Below are 19,543 nucleotides of genomic sequence, written 5' to 3' on the forward strand. Positions count from 1 at the left end.
CCCTGCCAGTGTCCCCTGTCCCCTCCCAATGTCCCCTGTCCCATTCCCAGTGTCCCCTGTCCCCTGCCAATGTCCCCTGTTCCCTGTCCCCTGCCAATGTCCCCGTCCCCTCCCAATGTCCCCTGTCCCCTGCCAGTGTCCCCTGTCCCCTGCCAATGTCCCCTGTTCCCTGTCCCCTGCCAATGTCCCCGTCCCCTCCCAATGTCCCCTGTCCCCTGCCAGTGTCCCCTGTCCCCTGCCAATGTCCCATGTCCCCTGTCCCCTCCCAGTGTCCCCTGCCAATGTCCCCTGTCCCTCCCAGTGTCCCCTGTCCCCTGCCAATGTCCCCTGTCCCCTGTCCCCTGCCAGTGTCCCCTGTCCCCTGCCAATGTCCCCTGTCCCCTGTCCCCTGCCAGTGTCCCCTGCCAATGTCCCCTGTCCCCTCAGACCAAGGAGAACAAGGACTTCACGGTCAAGGCCGAGGGCGTGGGCAAGGGGACAATGACGGTGGTGACCGTCTACCACGCCAAGGTCCCCGAGCGGGACGACAAATGTGACAACTTCGACCTGAGCGTGGACGTGGAGGAGGTCAACCAGGGTGAGTCCCCAGCTGTCCCCTCCCCGTCCCCGCGGTGCCACCGCCGGCCCCTCCCCACGCCCCGGGACCCCTCCGGTGTCACCTCGTTGTCCCCACCCAGGCAAGGAAGCGGAGGACGTCATCAGGTCTGTCAAGATCACCATCTGCACCAGGTGGGGACACTGGGGACATTGGGGACACTGGGGACACTGGGACACTGGGGACATTGGGGACACTGGGGACTTTGGGGACACTGGGGATATTGGGGACACTGGGGACATTGGGGACACTGGGGACAGTGGGGACAGTGGGGACACTGGGGACAGTGGGGACATTGGGGACATTGGGGACAGTGGGGACATTGGGGACAGTGGAGATAGTGGGGACATAGGGGACTTGGGGACATTGGGGACAGCAGGGACAGTGGGGACAGTGGGGACATCAGGGGCATTGGGGACATTGGGGACATTGGGGATGTTGGGGACGTTGGAGATGTTGGGGACATTGGGGACATCGGGGACATTGGGGACATCAGGGGCATTGGGGACACTGGGGATATTGGGGACATCGGGGACAGCAAGGACAGGGTAGGGACGCTGGGGACATTGGGGACATCGGGGACAAGGATGGTGACACTGGGGGCGTTGGGGGACATTGGGGACATCAGGGACAAGGACGGTGACACTGGGGACAGAGAGCGTTCAGCCCCAGCTTGTCCCATGGGGATGGGGACATCGGGGAGGGGGACGCTGGGGACATCGGGGAGGGGGACGCTGGGGACACTGCGGGGGGGGGGTGGGGACAGGCGGCGGTGGCCTCAGCCGTGTCCCCACAGGTACCTGGACACCGTGGATGCCACCATGTCCATCCTGGACGTGTCCATGCTCACGGGCTTCTCGCCGGACGTGCAGGACCTGAGGAGGGTCAGTGCGGGGACACGGGGACACCGGGGGGACACGGGGACACCGGGGGGACATGGGGACACCGGGGGGGCGTGGGGACACCGGGGGACGTGGGGACACCGGGGGGACATGGGGATACGGGGGGACATGGGACACCGGGGGGACATGGGGACACTGGGGGACATGGGGACACCGGGGGGACATGGGGACACTGGTGGACATGGGGACATGTGTCACACTGTCACTGGTGTCCCCCGTGCCTGGTGTCACACTGTCCCTGGTGTCACACTGTCCCCGTGTCACACTGTCCCCCGTGTCACGCTGTCCCTGCTGTCCCTGGTGTCACACTGTCTCCCGTGTCACGCTGTCCCCGTGTAACGCTGTCCCCGCTGTCCCCGTGTCACGCTGTCCCCGTGTCACGCTGTCCCCACTGTCCCTGGTGTCACGCTGTCCCTGGTGTCACACTGTCCCCATGTCACACTGTCCCCGTGTCACACTGTCCCCGCTGTCCCTGGTGTCACACTGTCCCCCATGTCACACTGTCCCCATGTCACGCTGTCCCCACTGTCCCTGGTGTCACACTGTCCCTGGTGTCACACTGTCCCCGTGTCACGCTGTCCCCGCTGTCCCCGCTGTCCCCGTGTCACGCTGTCCCCGTGTCACACTGTCCCCGTGTCACGCTGTCCCCGCTGTCCCCGCTGTCCCCACTGTCCCTGGTGTCACACTGTCCCCGTGTCACGCTGTCCCCCATGTCACACTGTCCCCATGTCACGCTGTCCCCACTGTCCCTGGTGTCACACTGTCCCCGTGTCACGCTGTCCCCGTGTAACGCTGTCCCCGCTGTCCCCATGTCACACTGTCCCTGTGTCACGCTGTCCCCCGTGTCACTCTGTCCCCATGTCACGCTGTCCCCACTGTCCCTGGTGTCACACTGTCCCTGGTGTCACACTGTCCCCGTGTCACACTGTCCCCGTGTCACGCTGTCCCCCATGTCACACTGTCCCCATGTCACGCTGTCCCCGCTGTCCCTGGTGTCACACTGTCCCCGTGTCACTCTGTCCCCATGTCACGCTGTCCCCGCTGTCCCCATGTCACACTGTCCCTGTGTCACGCTGTCCCCCGTGTCACTCTGTCCCCATGTCACGCTGTCCCCGCTGTCCCTGCTGTCACACTGTCCCTGGTGTCACACTGTCCCCCGTGTCACACTGTCCCCGTGTCACGCTGTCCCCGTGTCACGCTGTCCCCGCTGTCCCCAGCTGTCCGAGGGGGTGGACCGGTACATCTCCAAGTTCGAGCTGGACCAGGACAAGGAGCGGAGCAACGTTGTCATTTACCTGGACAAGGTGGGGACACTGGGGACATTGGGGACATGAGTTGGGGACACTGGGGACATTGGGGACACGGGGGTGGGGACAGCACTGGCATGGTGACAGGGACAAGACGGGACAATGACAAGGTGGGACAGGGATAGGACAGGATGGGGACAGGGTGGGACAGGGTGGGACAGGGACAGTGACAGGGACAGGGACAGGTTGGGGACATGATGGGACAGGGACAATGACAGGGACAGGGATGGGGACAGGTGACAGGGACAGGGATGGGGACAGGGACAGGTGACATGGACAGGGACAGGGTGGGACAGGGCTGAGGACAGGATGGGACAGGGGTGGGGACATGATGGGACAGGGACAAAGACAAGATGGGACAGGGACAGGATGGGGACAGGACGGGACAGGGACCAAGGTGGAGTTGGGGACACGAGCAGGGACAGGAGGGGGACAGGCATGATGATGAAGGTGGGGACACAGGGGACACTGGGGACAGGAGGGACACGGGGACGAGATGGGACAGGAATGTGAGAGGACAGGGATGGGGACAGGGACAAGGTGAGGGGACAGGGACAGGGACAGGGACAGGGACAGGGACAGGGACAAGGACAGGGATGGGGACATGGACAGGGACAGGGTGGGACAGGGACAGGGACGGGGACAGGGACAAGGACAGGGACGGGGACAGGGACAGGACAGGGACAAGGACAGGGATGGGGACATGGACAGGGACAGGGTGGGACAGGGACAGGGACGGGGACAGGGACAAGGACAGGGATGGGATGGCACAGGGATCAGGATGGAGCTGGGGACATGGGCAGGGATAGGAGGGGGACAGGGACACAGCTGGGGACAGGGGTGGTGACAGCAACAGTCTCAAGGTGGTGACAATGACAGGGATGGGTGGGGACAGCTCGGGGACATGGCTGGGGACAGGACCAGCTGCACTGGGGAGGTGGCTCGCAGCCTGTCTGAGTGCCACTCCCATGTCCCCTGTCCCTGTCCCTGTCCCCTGTTCCCATCCCTGTCCCTGTCCCTGTCCCTGTCCCTGTCCCTGTCCCCATCCCCGTGGCTGTCCCCTGTCCCTGTCCCTTTCCCCTCTCCCCCGTCCCTGTCCCCTGTCCCTGTCCACGTCCCTGTCCCCTGTCCCTCTCCCTGTCCTTCTCCCTGTCCCTGTCCCCGTGGGTGTCCCCTGTCCCCTGTCCCTGTCCCTGTCCCCTGTCCCTGTCCCCTGTCCCTGTCCCCTGTCCCTGTCCCTGTCCCCTCGCTGTCCCCAGGTGTCCCACAAGTCCCAGGAGTGTTTCGCCTTCAAGGCCCACCAGAGGTTCCAGGTGGGGCTGATCCAGCCCGCGGCCGTCAGCGTCTACAGCTACTACAAGATCGGTGTGCCACTGTCCCTGTCCCCTCTGTCCCCGTCCCCGTCCCTGTCCCCTCTGTCCCCGTCCCTGTCCCCTCTGTCCCCACCCCTCTCCCCTCCCTGTCCCTGTCCCCATCCCGTCCCCTCCCTGTCCCCTCTGTGCCTGTCCATGTCCCTGTCACCTCTGCCCCTCTCCTCATCCCTGTCCCTGTCCCCTCTGTCCCCTCCCTGTCCCCTCCCTGTCCCCTCTGTCCCCTCCCTGTCCCCTCTGTGCCTGTCCCTGTCCTTGTCCCTGTCACCTCTGCCCCTCTCCTCATCCCTGTCCTTGTCCCCTCTGTCCCCACCCCTATCCCCTCCCTGTTCCTGTCCCCTCCCTGTCCCTGTCCCCTGTCCCCATCCTTGTCCCCTCCCTGTTCCTGTCCCCTCCCTGTCCCTGTCCCCTGTCCCCATCCTTGTCCCCTCCCTGTTCCTGTCCCCTCCCTGTCCCTGTCCCCTGTCCCCATCCTTGTCCCCTCCCCTGTCCTCGTCCCTAGTGCCACCTGGGTCACCCGGGTCACCCCTGTCACCTGTGTCACCTGTCACTTCTGTCACCTCTGTCTCACGTCACCTGTGCCACCTGTGCCACCTGTGCCACCTGTGCCACCTGGGTCACCCGGGTCACCCGGGTCACCCGTCACCTCTGTCATCTCTATCATCTGGGTCACCTAGGTCACCTGTGTCACCTCTGTCACCTGTCACTTCTGTCACCTCTGTCTCACGTCACCTGTGCCACCTGTGCCACCTGGGTGACCCGTCACCTCTGTCATCTCTATCATCTGGGTCACCTGTGTCACCTGTGTCACCTCTGTCACCTCTGTCACCTCTGTCACATGTGGCCTGGGTCACATGTCACCGAGGTCACCTCTACCACCTGTGTCCCCACCTCCTTGTGTCCCCCTGGCTGATGTCCCCACTGTCCCCGTGTCTCCATGCCCCCTGGGTGATGTCCCCTGATACCCCCGTGTCCCCTGCTGTCCCCATGTCCCCTGATGTCCCCATGTCCCCTGCTGTCCCCTGATGTCCCCATGTCCCCCGCTGTCCCCGTGTCCCTTCCTGTCCCCATGTCCCCTGCTGTCCCCTGCTGTCCCCTGATGTCCCCCGCTGCCCCCACTGTCCCCTGATGTCCCCGTGTCCCCGCAGACAATCACTGCACCCGCTGTCCCCTGCTGTCCCCCGCTGTCCCCTGCTGTCCCCATGTCCCCTGCTGTCCCCTGCTGTCCCCTGATGTCCCCCGCTGTCCCCGTGTCCCCTGCTGTCCCCTGCTGTCCTCCGCTGTCCCTTCTTGTCCCCATGTCCCCTGCTGTCCCCTGATGTCCCCCGCTGTCCCCCGCTGTCCCCTGATGTCCCCGTGTCGCCGCAGACGATCGCTGCACCCGCTGTCCCCTGCTGTCCCCATGTCCCCTGCTGTCCCCCACTGTCCCCATGTCCCCTGATGTCCCCTGATGTCCCCCGCTGTCCCCTGCTGTCCCCATGTCCCCCGCTGTCCCCTGATGTCCCCTGATGTCCCCATGTCCCCGCAGACGATCGCTGCACCCGCTGTCCCCTGATGTCCCCGTGTCCCCCGCTGTCCCCATGTCCCCATGTCCCCCACTGTCCCCTGCTGTCCCCCGCTGTCCCCCGCTGTCCCCTGATGTCCCCTGATGTCCCCGTGTCCCCGCAGACGATCGCTGCACCCGCTGTCCCCCGCTGTCCCCTGCTGTCCCCCGCTGTCCCCCGCTGTCCCCTGATGCCCCCGTGTCCCCCGTGTCCCCCGCTGTCCCCTGATGTCCCCGTGTCCCCGCAGACGATCGCTGCACCCGCTGTCCCCCGCTGTCCCCTGCTGTCCCCCGCTGTCCCCCGCTGTCCCCTGCTGTCCCCTGATGTCCCCGTGTCCCCGCAGACGATCGCTGCACCCGCTTCTACCACCCGGACAAGGCGGGAGGGAAGCTGAACAAGATCTGCCAGGGGGACGTCTGCCGCTGCGCCGAAGGTGACGCGGGGACACGGGGACACGGGGACACGGGGACACGGGGACACGGGGACATGGGGACACGGGGACACGGGGACACGGGGACACGGGGACACGGGGACATGGGAGTGGCACGGGCAGGCTGCCCTGGCAGGGTGGGGCACGTCATGGTCATGGTGGGACACATCACGGTCATGATTGTGGTGGGGACATGATGGGACATGGTGGGACACGTCATGGTCACGGTGGGGACGTGTCCCTGTCATGGTGGGGACAGTTCATGGCCATGGTGGGACACATCAATGATGAGATGTCGCATGTCACCATGATGGGGACACGTCATGGCCATGGTGGGACACGTCACGGTCATGGTGGGGACATGTCACTGTCATAGTGGGACGTGTCACAGTCACAGTGGGGACATGTCACTGTCATGGTGGGACATATCACAGTCATGGTGGGGACGTGTCACTGTCATGGTGGGACGTGTCACTGTCATGGTGGGGACGTGTCACTGTCATGGTGGGACGTGTCACTGTCGTGGTGGGACACGTCACGGTCGTGGTCGTGGTGGGGACGTGATGGGACATGGTCGGGACACGTCACTGTCGTGGTGGGGACATGTCATGGCCATGGTGGGACACATCAGTGATGAGATGTCACTTGTCACCATGATGGGGACACTTCATGGCCATGGTGGGGACGTGTCACTGTCATGGTGGGACACATCGTGGCCATGGTGGGACACATCAATGATGAGATGTCACTTGTCACCATGATGGGGACACTTCATGGCCATGGTGGGACATGTCGCTGTCATGGTGGGGATGTGTCATGATCATGGTGGGACATGTCACTGTCATGGTGGGACGTGTCACTGTCATGGTGAGGGTGTGTCACTGTCATGGTGGGACACATCAATGATGAGATGTCACATGTCACCATGACGGGGACACTTCATGGCCATGGTGGGGACACATCAGTGATGAGATGTTGCATGTCACCATGATGGGGACACTTCATGGCCATGGTGGGACACGTCACGGTCGTGATGGGGACACGGCGTGACCCCGGTGGCGACACGCCCCTGAGGAACTGTCACGTGTCACCACCGTGATGGGGACACGTCCCCGCCACAGCTGCCCTTGTCGTGGCTGTGTCCCTGTGATGTCCCTGTGATGTCCCTGTGATGTCCCCACGATGTCCCCACAGAGAGCTGCTCCAAGCGCCAGGACGAGCCCGGGGACATCACCGTCAACCAACGCATGGAGCGCGCCTGCGAGCCCGGGGTGGACTTCGGTGGGACACGGGGACAGTGGGGACACTGGGGACCTTGGGGACAATGGGGACACTGGGGACAGCGGGGATGTTGGGGGACACTGGGGACCTTGGGGACAATGGGGACAGCGGGAACATTGGGGACATCAGGGACATTGGGGACATTGGTGGACATTGGGGACATCAAGGACATTGGGGACATTGGGGACAATGGGGACATTGGGGACATTGGGGACATCAGGGACATTGGGGACATCAGGGACAACTGGGCATTGAGGGCATTGGGGACATTGGGGACATCGGGGACGTTGGGGACATCAGGGACAGTGGGGATGTTGGGGAACATCAGGGACATCAGGGACATTGGGGACATCAGGGACATTGGTGGACAATGGGGACATCAGGGACATTGGGGACATCGGGGACATTGGGGATGTTGGGGAACATCAGGGACATTGGGGACATTGGGGACGTTGGGGGACAATGGGGACAGTGGGGATGTTGGGGGACAATGGGGACATTGGGGACAATGGGGACATCAGAGACATTGCGGACATTGAGGACATTGGGGACATCAGGGACAATGGGGACATGGGGGACATCGGGGACGTTGGGGACATCGGGGACATTGGGGATGTTGGGGGACATCAGGGACATCAGGGACATTGGGGACATTGGGGACGTTGGGGGACAATGGGGACATCAGGGACATTGGGGACATCAGGGACATTGAGGACATTGAGGACATTGGAGACAATGGGGACATGGGGGACATCGGGGACGTTGGGGACATCGGGGACATTGGGGATGTTGGGGGACATTGGGGACATCAGGGACATTGAGGACATTGAGGACATTGGGGACAATGGGGACGATGGTGGACAATGGGGACATCAGGGACGTTAGGGACATTGGGGACAATGGGGACAATGGGGACATTGGGGACATCGGGGACGTTGGGGACATCGGGGACATTGGGGATGTTGGGGACAATGGGGACATTGGGGACATCAGGGACAATGGGGACAATGGGGACAGTGGGGACATTGGGGACGTTGGTGGACAATGGGGACATTGGGGACATTGGGGACACTGGGGACATCGGGGACATCAGGGACATTGGGGACATCAGGGACATTGGTGGACAATGGGGACATCAGGGACATTGGGGACATCGGGGACATTGGGGATGTTGGGGAACATCAGGGACATTGGGGACATCAGGGACATTGGTGGACAATGGGGACATCAGGGACATCAGGGACATTTGGGACATTGGGAGTGGGCATTGGGGACATCGGGAACATTGGGGACATCGGGCGGTCAGGAGTCATGGCGGGCGGAGTTGGGGACATTGGGGCCACGTCAGGGCCACCCTGGCGGGGGTGACAGCGCTGTCCCCGTGTCCCCCGGCAGTGTACAAGGTGCGGCTGCTGGCCCGCGAGGAGACGCCGAGCTACGACAATTACATCATGAGCGTGCTGGCCGTCATCAAGATGGGTACGGCCACCGCGCGGGGGGACAAGGACACCGCGGGGGGGACAAGGCCACCGCGGGGACAAGGACACCACGGGGGGGACAAGGACACCGCGGGGGGGACAAGGACACCGCGGGGACAAGGACACCGCGGGGGGGACAAGGACACCGCGGGGGGGACAAGGACACCGCGGGGACAAGGACACCACGGGGGGGGACAAGGCCACCGCGGGGGGGACAAAGCCACCATGGGGGGGGACATGGCCATCATGAGGAGACAAGGCCACCACAGGAGGGACAAGGCCACCTTGGGGGACAAAGCCACCACAGGGGGGACAAGGCCACCACAGGATGGGGACAAGGCCACCACAGGAGGGACAAGGCCACCTCGGGGGACAAAGCCATCACTGGGGGGACAAGGCCACCATAAGGAGGGATAAGGCCACCGTGTGGGGACAAGGCCACCACGGGACGGGGACAAGGCCACCACAGGGTGGGACAAGGCCACCACGGGGGGGGGACAAGGACACCACGGGGGGGACAAGGACACCGCAGGGACAAGGACACCACGGGGGGGGGACAAGGACACCACAGGGAGGGATAAGGCCACCACGCGGGGGGACAAGGACACCACGCGGGGGGACAAGGACACCATGGGGGGGACAAAGCCACCATGGGGGGGGACATGGCCATCATGAGGAGACAAGGCCACCACAGGAGGGACAAGGCCACCATGGGGAGACAAGGCCATAATGGGGGACAAGGCCACCAGAGGGGGGGACAAGGCCACCACAAGGAGGGATAAGGCCACCACAGGGGGGACAAGGCCACCATGGGGAGACAAGGCCATAATGGGGGACAAGGCCACCACAGGGGGGGACAAGGCCACCACAAGGAGGGACAAGGCCACCACAGGGGGGACAAGGCCACCACAGGATGGGGACAAGGCCACCACAAGGAGGGACAAGGCCACCTCGGGGGACAAAGCCATCACAGGGGGGACAAGGCCACCATAAGGAGGGACAAGGCCACCGTGTGGGGACAAGGCCACCACGGGACGGGGACAAGGCCACCACAGAGTGGGACAAGGCCACCACACGGGGGGGACAAGGCCACCACGGGGGGACAAGGCAACCATAGAGAGGGAAATGGCCACCTTGGGGGGGACAAGGCCACCACAGGGTGGGGACAAGGCCACCGCGGGGGACAAGGCCACCATGGGGGGGGACAAGGTCACCACAGGGGCAACAAGGCCTCCAAAGGAGGGACAAGGCCACCATAGAGAGGGAAATGGCCACCTCAGGGGGACAAGGCCACCACAGGGGGGGACAAGGCCACCACGGTGCCACGGTACCACGGTGACATGGTGACATGGTGCCATGGTGACACAGTGACGCGGTTGCATGGTGCCATGGTGCCATGGTGACATGGTGCCATGGTGCCATGGTGACACAGTGACGCGGTTGCATGGTGCCATGGTGCCATGGTGACATGGTGCCATGGCGCCATGGTGCCACGGTGACACAGTGACACGGTGACACAGTGACACAGTGCCATAGTGCCACAGTGACACGGTGCCATGGTGACATAGTGACATGGTGACATGGTGCCATGGCACCTTGGTGACACGGTGACATGGGGACACGGTGCCACGGTGACACGGTGCCATGGCGCCATGGTGACACAGTGACACAGTCCCATGGCGCCTTGGTGACACAGGGCCATGGTGCCACGGTGACATGGTGACACGGTGACATGGTGCCATGGTGACACGTGCCACGGTGCCACGGTGCCACGGTGCCATGGCGCCATGGTGACACAGTGCCACGGTGCCACGGTGCCACGGTGCCATGGCGCCATGGTGACATGGTGACATGCGGACATGGTGACACAGTGACACAGTGGCATGGTGACATGGTGCCAGGGTAACACGGTTGCATGGTGACATGGTGACATAGTGCAATGGTGACACAGTGACATGGTGACACGGTGACACAGTGCCACGGTGCCACGGTGCCATGGCGCCATGGTGACACGGTGCCATGGTGACACGGTTGCATGGTGACACGGTGACATGGTGCCATGGTGACACAGTGCCGTGGTGACATGCGGACATTGTGACACAGTGACACAGTGGCATGGTGACATGGTGCCAGGGTAACACAGTTGCATGGTGACATGGTGACATGGTGCCATGGTGCCATGGTGACACAGTGCCACGGTGCCACGGTGCCATGGCGCCATGGTGACACGGTGACATGGTGACACGGTGCCACGGCGTCATGGCGCCATGGTGACACGGCGACAAGGTTACATGGTTACATGGTGCCATGGTGACATGGTGACACGGTGACACGGGGACATGGGGACACGGGGACATGGTGACATGGTGCCACAGTGACACGGTGACATGGTACCATGGTGCCAGAGTAACATGGTTACATGATGACATGGTGACATGGTGACATGGTGACATGGTGACCTGGTGACACTGCGCCATGGTGCCATGGTGACAGGGTGACACTGTGCCATGGTGACACTGTGCCATGGTGACACGGTGCCATGGTGCCATGGTGACAGGGTGACACTGTGCCATGGTGACACTGTGCCATGGTGCCATGGTGCCATGGTGACACGGTGCCACAGTGCCACGGTGCCATGGCGCCATGGTGACACGTGCCATGGTGCCACCGTGCCACGGGGACATGGTGACACGGAGACACGGTGACACTGTGCCATGGTGACACTGTGCCATGGTGACACGGTGACACGGGGACATGGTGCCACGGTGCCACAGTGCCACGGTGACATGGTGCCACAGTGGCATGGTTACATGGTTACACTGTGCCACGGTGCCACGGTGACACGGGGACATGGTTCCATGGTGCCAGGGTAACATGATTACATGATGACATGGTGACATGGTGATATGGTGACACGGTGACACGGTGACATGGTGACACGGTGACACGGTGCCATGGTGACACGTGCCACGGTGCCACGGTGCCACAGTGACAAGGTTACATGGTGCCACGGTGCCACGGTGACACGGTGACACGGTGACACGGGGACATGGTTCCATGGTGCCAGGGTAACATGATGACATGATGACATGGTGACATGGTGACATGGTGCCATGGTGACACAGTGCCACGGTGCCACAGTGCCACGGTGACATGGTGCCACAGTGACAAGGTTACATGGTTACACTGTGCCACGGTGCCACGGTGACATGGTGACACGGTGACATGGTGACACGGTGCCACGGCACCATGGTGCCATGGTTCCATGGTGCAAGGGTAACATGGTTGCATGGCGCCACGGTGACACGGTGCTATGGTGACATGGTTACACGGTGACACGGTGACACGGCGCCATGGTGACACAGTGACACGGTGACATGGCGCCATGGTGACACTGTGCCACGGTGACACGGTGACACGGTGCCACGGCACCATGGTGCCAGGGTAACATGGTTACATGATGACGTGGTGACATGGTGACATGGTGACATGGTGACACTGCGCCATGGTGCCATGGTGACAGGGTGACACTGTGCCATGGTGACACTGTGCCATGGTGCCATGGTGCCATGGTGACACGTGCCATGGTGCCACCGTGCCACGGGGACATGGTGACACGGTGACACGGTGACACTGTGCCATGGTGACACTGTGCCATGGTGACACGGTGACACGGGGACATGGTGCCACGGTGACACGGTGCCATGGTGACACGTGCCACGGTGCCACGGTGCCACAGTGACACGGTGCCATGGTGCCACAGTGACACGGTGCCATGGTTACACATGGTTACATGGTGCCACGGTGACACGGTGCCACGGTGACACGGGGACACGGGGACATGGTTCCATGGTGCCAGGGTAACATGATGACATGATGACATGGTGACACGGTGACACGGTGACATGGTGACACGGTGCCACGGCACCATGGTGCCATGGTTCCATGGTGCAAGGGTAACATGGTTGCATGGCGCCACGGTGACACGGGGACACGGTGCCATGGTGACATGGTGACACGGCGCCATGGCGCCATGGTGACACGGTGACACGGTGACACGGTGACACGGTGACAGGCACGGACGAGGACCCGGCCGGCAGCAACAGGACCTTCGTGAGCCACCAGCAGTGCCGGGAGACGCTGAAGCTGCGCCGGGGACAGGACTACCTGGTGTGGGGACAGGTCAGCGACCTCTGGAGCTCCGGCAGACGGTAGGGACACGGCCCCCCTGTCCCCTGTGTCCCCAGTGTCCCCTGTCCCCTGTGTCCCCAATGTCCCCAATGTCCCCTGTCCCCTGTGTCCCCACTGTCCCCACTGTCCCCTGTCCCCTGTGTCCCCATTGTCCCCATTGTCCCCATTGTCCCCACTGACCCTACTGTCCCTATTGTCCCCATTGTCCCCACTGTCCCCATTGTCCCCATTGTCCCCACTGTCCCCAATGTCGTCACTGCCCCCATTGTCCCCAAAAATTCCCGATGTCCCCATTGTCCCCACTGTCCCCTGTATCCCCAATATCCCCTGTCCCCATTGTCCCCTAGTTCCCCAATGTCCCCATTGTCCTCTAAACTCCCAATGTCCTCAATGTCACTGTTGTCCCCATTGTCCCCATTGTCCCCATTGTCCCCATTGTCCCCATTGTCCCCACTGTCCCCACTGTCCCCTGTCCTCTGTGTCCCCACTGTCCCCACTGTCCCCACTGTCCGCTGTCCCCTGTGTCCCCAATGTCCCCAATGTCCCCTGTATCCCCATTGTCCCCATTGTCCCCACTGTCCCCAATGTCCTCACTGTCCCCAATGTCCTCACTGTCCCCATTGTCCCCACTGTCCACTAAATTCCCAATGTCCCCATTGTCCCCAATGTCCCCTGTATCCCAAATATCCCCTGTCCCCATTGTCCCCTGGTTCCCCAATGTCCCCATTGTCCCCATTGTCCTCTAAACTCCCAATGTCCTCAATGTCACCGTTGTCCCCATACTGTCCCCAATGTCCCCACACCTGTCCCATGTCCCCATGGCTGTCCCCTGTGTCCCCATTGTGCCCATTGCCCCTATGTACCCGCTGTCCCCATTGTCCCCACTGTCCCCATGTCCCCATTGTCCCCATTGTCCCCATTGTCCCCATTGTCCCCAGGTACTCGTACCTGATGGGGAAGGACACCTGGCTGGAGGAGTGGCCCTCGGAGGCCGCTCCTGTATCCCCGCTGTCCCCATTGTCCCCATGTCCCCACTGTCCCCATTGTCCCCATTGTCCCCATTGTCCCCATTGTCCCCACTGTCCCCATTGTCCCCATTGTCCCCATTGTCCCCAGGTACTCGTACCTGATGGGGAAGGACACCTGGCTGGAGGAGTGGCCCTCGGAGGCCGCTCCTGTATCCCCACTGTCCCCATTGTCCCCATGTCCCCATTGTCCCCCTTATCCCCATTATCCTCAATGTCCCCATTGTCCCCATTGTCCCCATGTCCCCATTGTCCCCATTGTCCCCATGTCCCCATTATACCCATTGTCCCCATGTCCCCATTGTCCCATTGTCCCCATTGTCCCCATTGTCCCCAGGTACTCGTACCTGATGGGGAAGGACACCTGGCTGGAGGAGTGGCCCTCGGAGGCCGCTCCTGCATCCCCGCTGTCCCCATTGTCCCCATTGTCCCCATGTCCCCATTGTCCCCATTATCCCCATTATCCTCAATGTCCCCAGTGTCCCCACTGTCCCCATTGTCCCCATTGTCCCCATTGTCCCCATTGTCCCCGTGTCCCCAGGTACTCGTACCTGATGGGGAAGGACACCTGGCTGGAGGAGTGGCCCTCGGAGGCCGCTCCTGTATCCCCATTGTCCCCATTGTCCCCATTGTCCCCATGTCCCCATTGTCCCCATTGTCCCCATTGTCCCCATGTCCCCATTGTCCCCATTGTCCCCATTGTCCCCATTATCCCCATTGTCCTCAATGTCCCCATTGTCCCCATTGTCCCCATTGTCCCCAGGTACTCGTACCTGATGGGGAAGGACACCTGGCTGGAGGAGTGGCCCTCGGAGGCCGCTCCTGTATCCCCATTGTCCCCATGTCCCCATTGTCCCCATTGTCCCCACTGTCCCCATGTCCCCATTGTCCCCATTGTCCCCATTGTCCCCGTGTCCCCAGGTACTCGTACCTGATGGGGAAGGACACCTGGCTGGAGGAGTGGCCCTCGGAGGCCGCTCCTGTATCCCCATTGTCCCCATTGTCCCCATTGTCCCCATTGTCCCCACTGTCCCCATGTCCCCATTGTCCCCATTGTCCCCATTGTCCCCATTGTCCCTATTGTCCCCATTATCCTCAATGTCCCCATTGTCCCCATGTCCCCATTGTCCCCATTGTCCCCATGTCCCCATTGTCCCCATTGTCCCCATTGTCCCCAGGTACTCGTACCTGATGGGGAAGGACACCTGGCTGGAGGAGTGGCCCTCGGAGGCCGCTCCTGCATCCCCGCTGTCCCCATTGTCCCCATGTCCCCATGTCCCCATTGTCCCCATGTCCCCATTGTCCCCATTTTCCTCAATGTCCCCACTGCCCCCATTGTCCCCATTGTCCCCGTGTCCCCAGGTACTCGTACCTGATGGGGAAGGACACCTGGCTGGGGGAGTGGCCCTCGGAGGCCGCTCCTGTATCCCTGCTGTCCCCATTGTCCCCATGTCCCCATTGTCCCCATTGTCCCCATGTCCCCATTGTCCCCATTGTCCCCATTGTCCCCATGTCCCCATTGTCCCCATTGTCCCCATTGTCCCCACTGTCCCCTGTGTCCCCACTGTCCCCTGTCCCCAATGTCCCCAGTGTCCCCACTGTCCCCTGTCCCCTGTGTCCCCAATGTCCCCACTGTCCCCTGTCCCTTCTATCCCAAATGTCCCCACTGTCCCCTGTCCCCTGTCCCCAATGTCCCCATTGTCCCCACTGTCCCCACTGTCCCCATTGTCCCCATTGTCCCCACTCTCCCCATTGTCCCCATTGTCCCCATTGTCCCCAGGTACTAGTACCTGATGGGGAAGGACACCTGGCTGGGGGAGTGGCCCTCGGAGGCCGCTCCTGTATCCCTGCTGTCCCCATTGTCCCCATGTCCCCATTGTCCCCATTGTCCCCATGTCCCCATTGTCCCCATTGTCCCCATTGTCCTCAATGTCCCCATTGTCCCCACTGTCCCCATTGTCCCCAGGTACTCATACCTGATGGGGAAGGACACCTGGATGGGGGAGTGGCCCTCGGAGGCCGCTCCTGCATCCCCGCTGTCCCCATTGTCCCCATGTCCCCATTGTCCCCATTGTCCCCATTGTCCCCACTGTCCCCATTGTCCCCATTGTCCCCATTGTCCCCAGGTACTCGTACCTGATGGGGAAGGACACCTGGCTGGAGGAGTGGCCCTCGGAGGCCGCTCCTGTATCCCCATTGTCCCCATTGTCCCCATGTCCCCATTATCCCCATTGTCCCCATTGTCCCCACTGTCCCCATGTCCCCATTGTCCCCATTGTCCCCATTGTCCCCATTGTCCCCATTGTCCCCGTGTCCCCAGGTACTCGTACCTGATGGGGAAGGACACCTGGCTGGAGGAGTGGCCCTCGGAGGCCGCGTGCCAGGACGAGGCGCTGCAGCGCCGCTGCCAGGACTTCGTCGAGTTCTCCGAGTCCATGACGCTCTTCGGCTGTCCCAGCTGAGTCCCCAAGGTGCCACCAAGCCTCCGGTGGCACCCGGTCCTGGCGTGTCGCCGCTCTTCTCCTCCGGTCACTTTTTGTCCCCTCCCCAGCTTTTTTTTTTTTTGGTTTTTGGGGTTTTTTTGGTTATAAAAGTCATTTCTGAGCACTCGGCTTCGGGGTGGCCTTGGAGGGGGGACGTGCGGGGGGAGTGGGGACACCAGGGGGACATGGGGACACCACGGGGACATGGGGACACCGGAGAGGTTGTGGAGACACCACAGGGGACACAAGAGGGGACATGGGGACACCACTGGGGACATGGGGACATGGTAAGGGACATGAAGGACATGGAGACACCAGAGAGGTCATGAAGACACCACAGGGGACATGGGGACACCAAGGGGACATGGGGACACCATGAGGGACATGGGGACATGGTAAGGGACGTGGGGACACCGGAGAGGTCATGGGGACACCATAAGGGGACATGGGGACATTACAGGGGACATGGGGACACCATGAGGGGCATGGGGACACCGGAGAGGTCATGAAGACACCAAGGGGACATGGGGACACCAGAGGGGACATGGGGACATCACAGGGGACATGGGGACTCCATAAAGGACATGGGGACACCAGAGGGGACATGGGGACATTACAGGGGACATGGGGACACGAAGGGGACATGGGGACACCATGGGGGACATGGGGACACTGGAGAGGTCATGAAGACACCACAGGGGACACGGGGAACATGGGGACACCAAGGGGACATGGGGACACCATGGGGACATGGGGACACCATGGGGGACATGGGGACACCACGGGGACATGGGGACACCATGAGGGACATGGGGACACCACAGGGGACATGAGGACACTATGAGGGACATGGGGACACCAGAGAGGACATGGGGACACTGGAGAGGTCGTGGAGACACCACAGGGGACACGGGGACACCACAGAGGCCATGGGGAACATGGGGACACCAAGGGGACATGGGGACACCATGAGGGACATGGGGACATGGTAAGGGACGTGGGGACACCGGAGAGGTCATGGGGACACCATAAGGGGACATGGGGACACCCCAGGGGACATGGGGACACCGGAGAGGTCATGAAGACACCACAGGGGACATGGGGACGCCAGAGCGGACATGGGGACATGGTAAGGGACATGGGGACACCATGAGGGACATGGGGACACCATGGGGGACATGGGGACACTGGAGAGGTCGTGGAGACACCACAGGGGACACAAGGACATGGTAAGGGACATGAGGGACATGGGGACACCAGAGAGGTCATGGGGACACCACAGGGGACATGGGGACACCATGGGGGACATGGGGACACCACAGGGGACATGGGGACACCAAGGGGACATGGGGACACCACAGGGGACACGGGGACACCCCAGGGGACACGGGGACACCCAAACCCCGCACCCAAAAATCCACACCCCGCATTCCACACCCCCCAATTCACACCCCACGTTTTGCACCCCACGCTCTGCACCTGGGGCAAATTTTGGTGCCTCTGGGGCAAATTTGGGGATCAGGGGGTTCAATTTGGGGTCTCTGGGGCAAATTTGGGGTTTTGGGGCAAATTTTGGGGACTCCAGGAGAAATTTCGAGGGGATTCTCAGCAAATTTCGATTTCCTGGGGCAAATTTTGGGGGATTCTGGGGCAAATTTGGGATTTTGGGGACTCCCAGACAAATTTTTGGGGATTTTTGGCAAATTTTGGAGTTCCCGGGGCAGATTTTGGGCGGTTCTGGGGCAAAGTTGGGGTTTTGGGGCAAATTTTGGGGCATTTTCAGCAAATTTTGGATTTCCTGGGGCAGATTTTGGGGTCTTCTGGGACAAGTTTGGGGGTTTGGGGCAAATTTTTGGGGACTCCCGGACAAATTTTGGGGGATTTTCAGCAAATTTCAATTTCCTGGACAAATTTGGGGGGTTCTGGGGCAAATTTTTGGGGACTCCCAGACAAATTTTGGGGGATTTTTGGCAAATTTGGTTTTCCTGGGGCAAATTTTGGGTGGTCTGGGGCAAATTTGGGGGTTCTGGGGCAAATTTTTGGGACTCATGGACAAATCTGGGGGGATTTTCAGCAAATTTGGGGGGACTTTGGGGTAAATTTGGGGGTTTGGGGCAAATTTTGGGGGATTTTTGGCAACTTTTGGAGTTCCTGGGGCAAATTTTGGGGGGATTCTGGGTAAATTCGGGGGTTTGGGGGCAAATTTTGGGGAATTTTGGCAAATTTTGGAGTTCCTGGGGCAGATTTTGGGGTCTTCTGAGACAAGTTTGGGGGTTTGGGGCAAATTTTTGGGGACTCCCGGACAAATTTTGGGGGATTTTCAGCAAATTTGGATTTCCTGGACAAATTTGGGGGGTTCTGGGGCAAATTTTTGGGGACTCCCAGACAAATTTTGGGGCATTTTTGGCAAATTTGGTTTTCCTGGGGCAAATTTTGGGTGGTCTGGGGCAAATTTGGGGGTTTTGGGGCAAATTTTTGGGACTCACGGACAAATCTGGGGGGATTTTCAGCAAATTTGGGGGGACTTTGGGGTAAATTTGGGGGTTTGGGGCAAATTTTGGGGGGTTTTTGGCAAATTTTGGAGTTCCTGGGGCAAATTTTGGGGAGGATTCTGGGGTAAATTCGGGGGTTTTGGGGCAAATTTTGGGGAATTTTGGCAAATTTTGGATTTCCTGGGGCAGATTTTGGGGTCTTCTGAGACAAGTTTGGGGTTTTGGGGCAAATTTTGGGGACTCCCAGACAAATTTTGTGGCATTTTCGGCAAATTTGGATTTCCTGGGGCAAATTTTGGGTGGTCTGGGGCAAATTTTGGGGTTCTGGGACAAATTTGGGGCAAATTTTGGGTTTTGGGGCAAATTTTGGGGCATTTTCAGCAAATTTTGGATTTTCTGGGGCAGATTTTGGGTGGTCTGGGGCAAAGTTGGGCTTTTGGGGGCA

General features: G+C 61.1%; 1 protein-coding gene across 1 annotated transcript; it reads left to right on the forward strand.

Moving 5' to 3' along the window:
• Window positions 1-429: 429 nt before the first annotated feature.
• On the forward strand, window positions 430-16,727 carry LOC119696613 (complement C3-like). The gene is made up of 10 exons (XM_038126404.1): window positions 430-577; window positions 678-729; window positions 1,392-1,479; window positions 2,715-2,801; window positions 4,064-4,169; window positions 6,062-6,151; window positions 7,343-7,429; window positions 8,825-8,908; window positions 12,983-13,118; window positions 16,444-16,727. Exons 1-10 carry the CDS (start codon window positions 481-483, stop codon window positions 16,583-16,585), a joined length of 969 nt encoding a protein of 322 aa, XP_037982332.1. The 5' UTR covers window positions 430-480; the 3' UTR covers window positions 16,586-16,727.
• Window positions 16,728-19,543: the final 2,816 nt, after the last annotated feature.

The sequence above is a fragment of the Motacilla alba genome, unplaced genomic scaffold, assembly GCF_015832195.1.
Source record: "Motacilla alba alba isolate MOTALB_02 unplaced genomic scaffold, Motacilla_alba_V1.0_pri HiC_scaffold_34, whole genome shotgun sequence".
NCBI classification, from domain to species: domain Eukaryota; kingdom Metazoa; phylum Chordata; class Aves; order Passeriformes; family Motacillidae; genus Motacilla; species Motacilla alba.

Bases quoted from the DNA above. Each gene is read 5' to 3' on its own strand.
- LOC119696613 (XM_038126404.1), top strand. From the start codon at position 481: ATGACGGTGGTGACCGTCTACCACGCCAAGGTCCCCGAGCGGGACGAC. The intron at 1,480-2,714 runs GTCAGTGCGGGG...CGCTGTCCCCAG, and splicing joins ACGTGCAGGACCTGAGGAGG to CTGTCCGAGGGGGTGGACCG. The intron at 4,170-6,061 runs GTGTGCCACTGT...GTGTCCCCGCAG, and splicing joins CTACAGCTACTACAAGATCG to ACGATCGCTGCACCCGCTTC.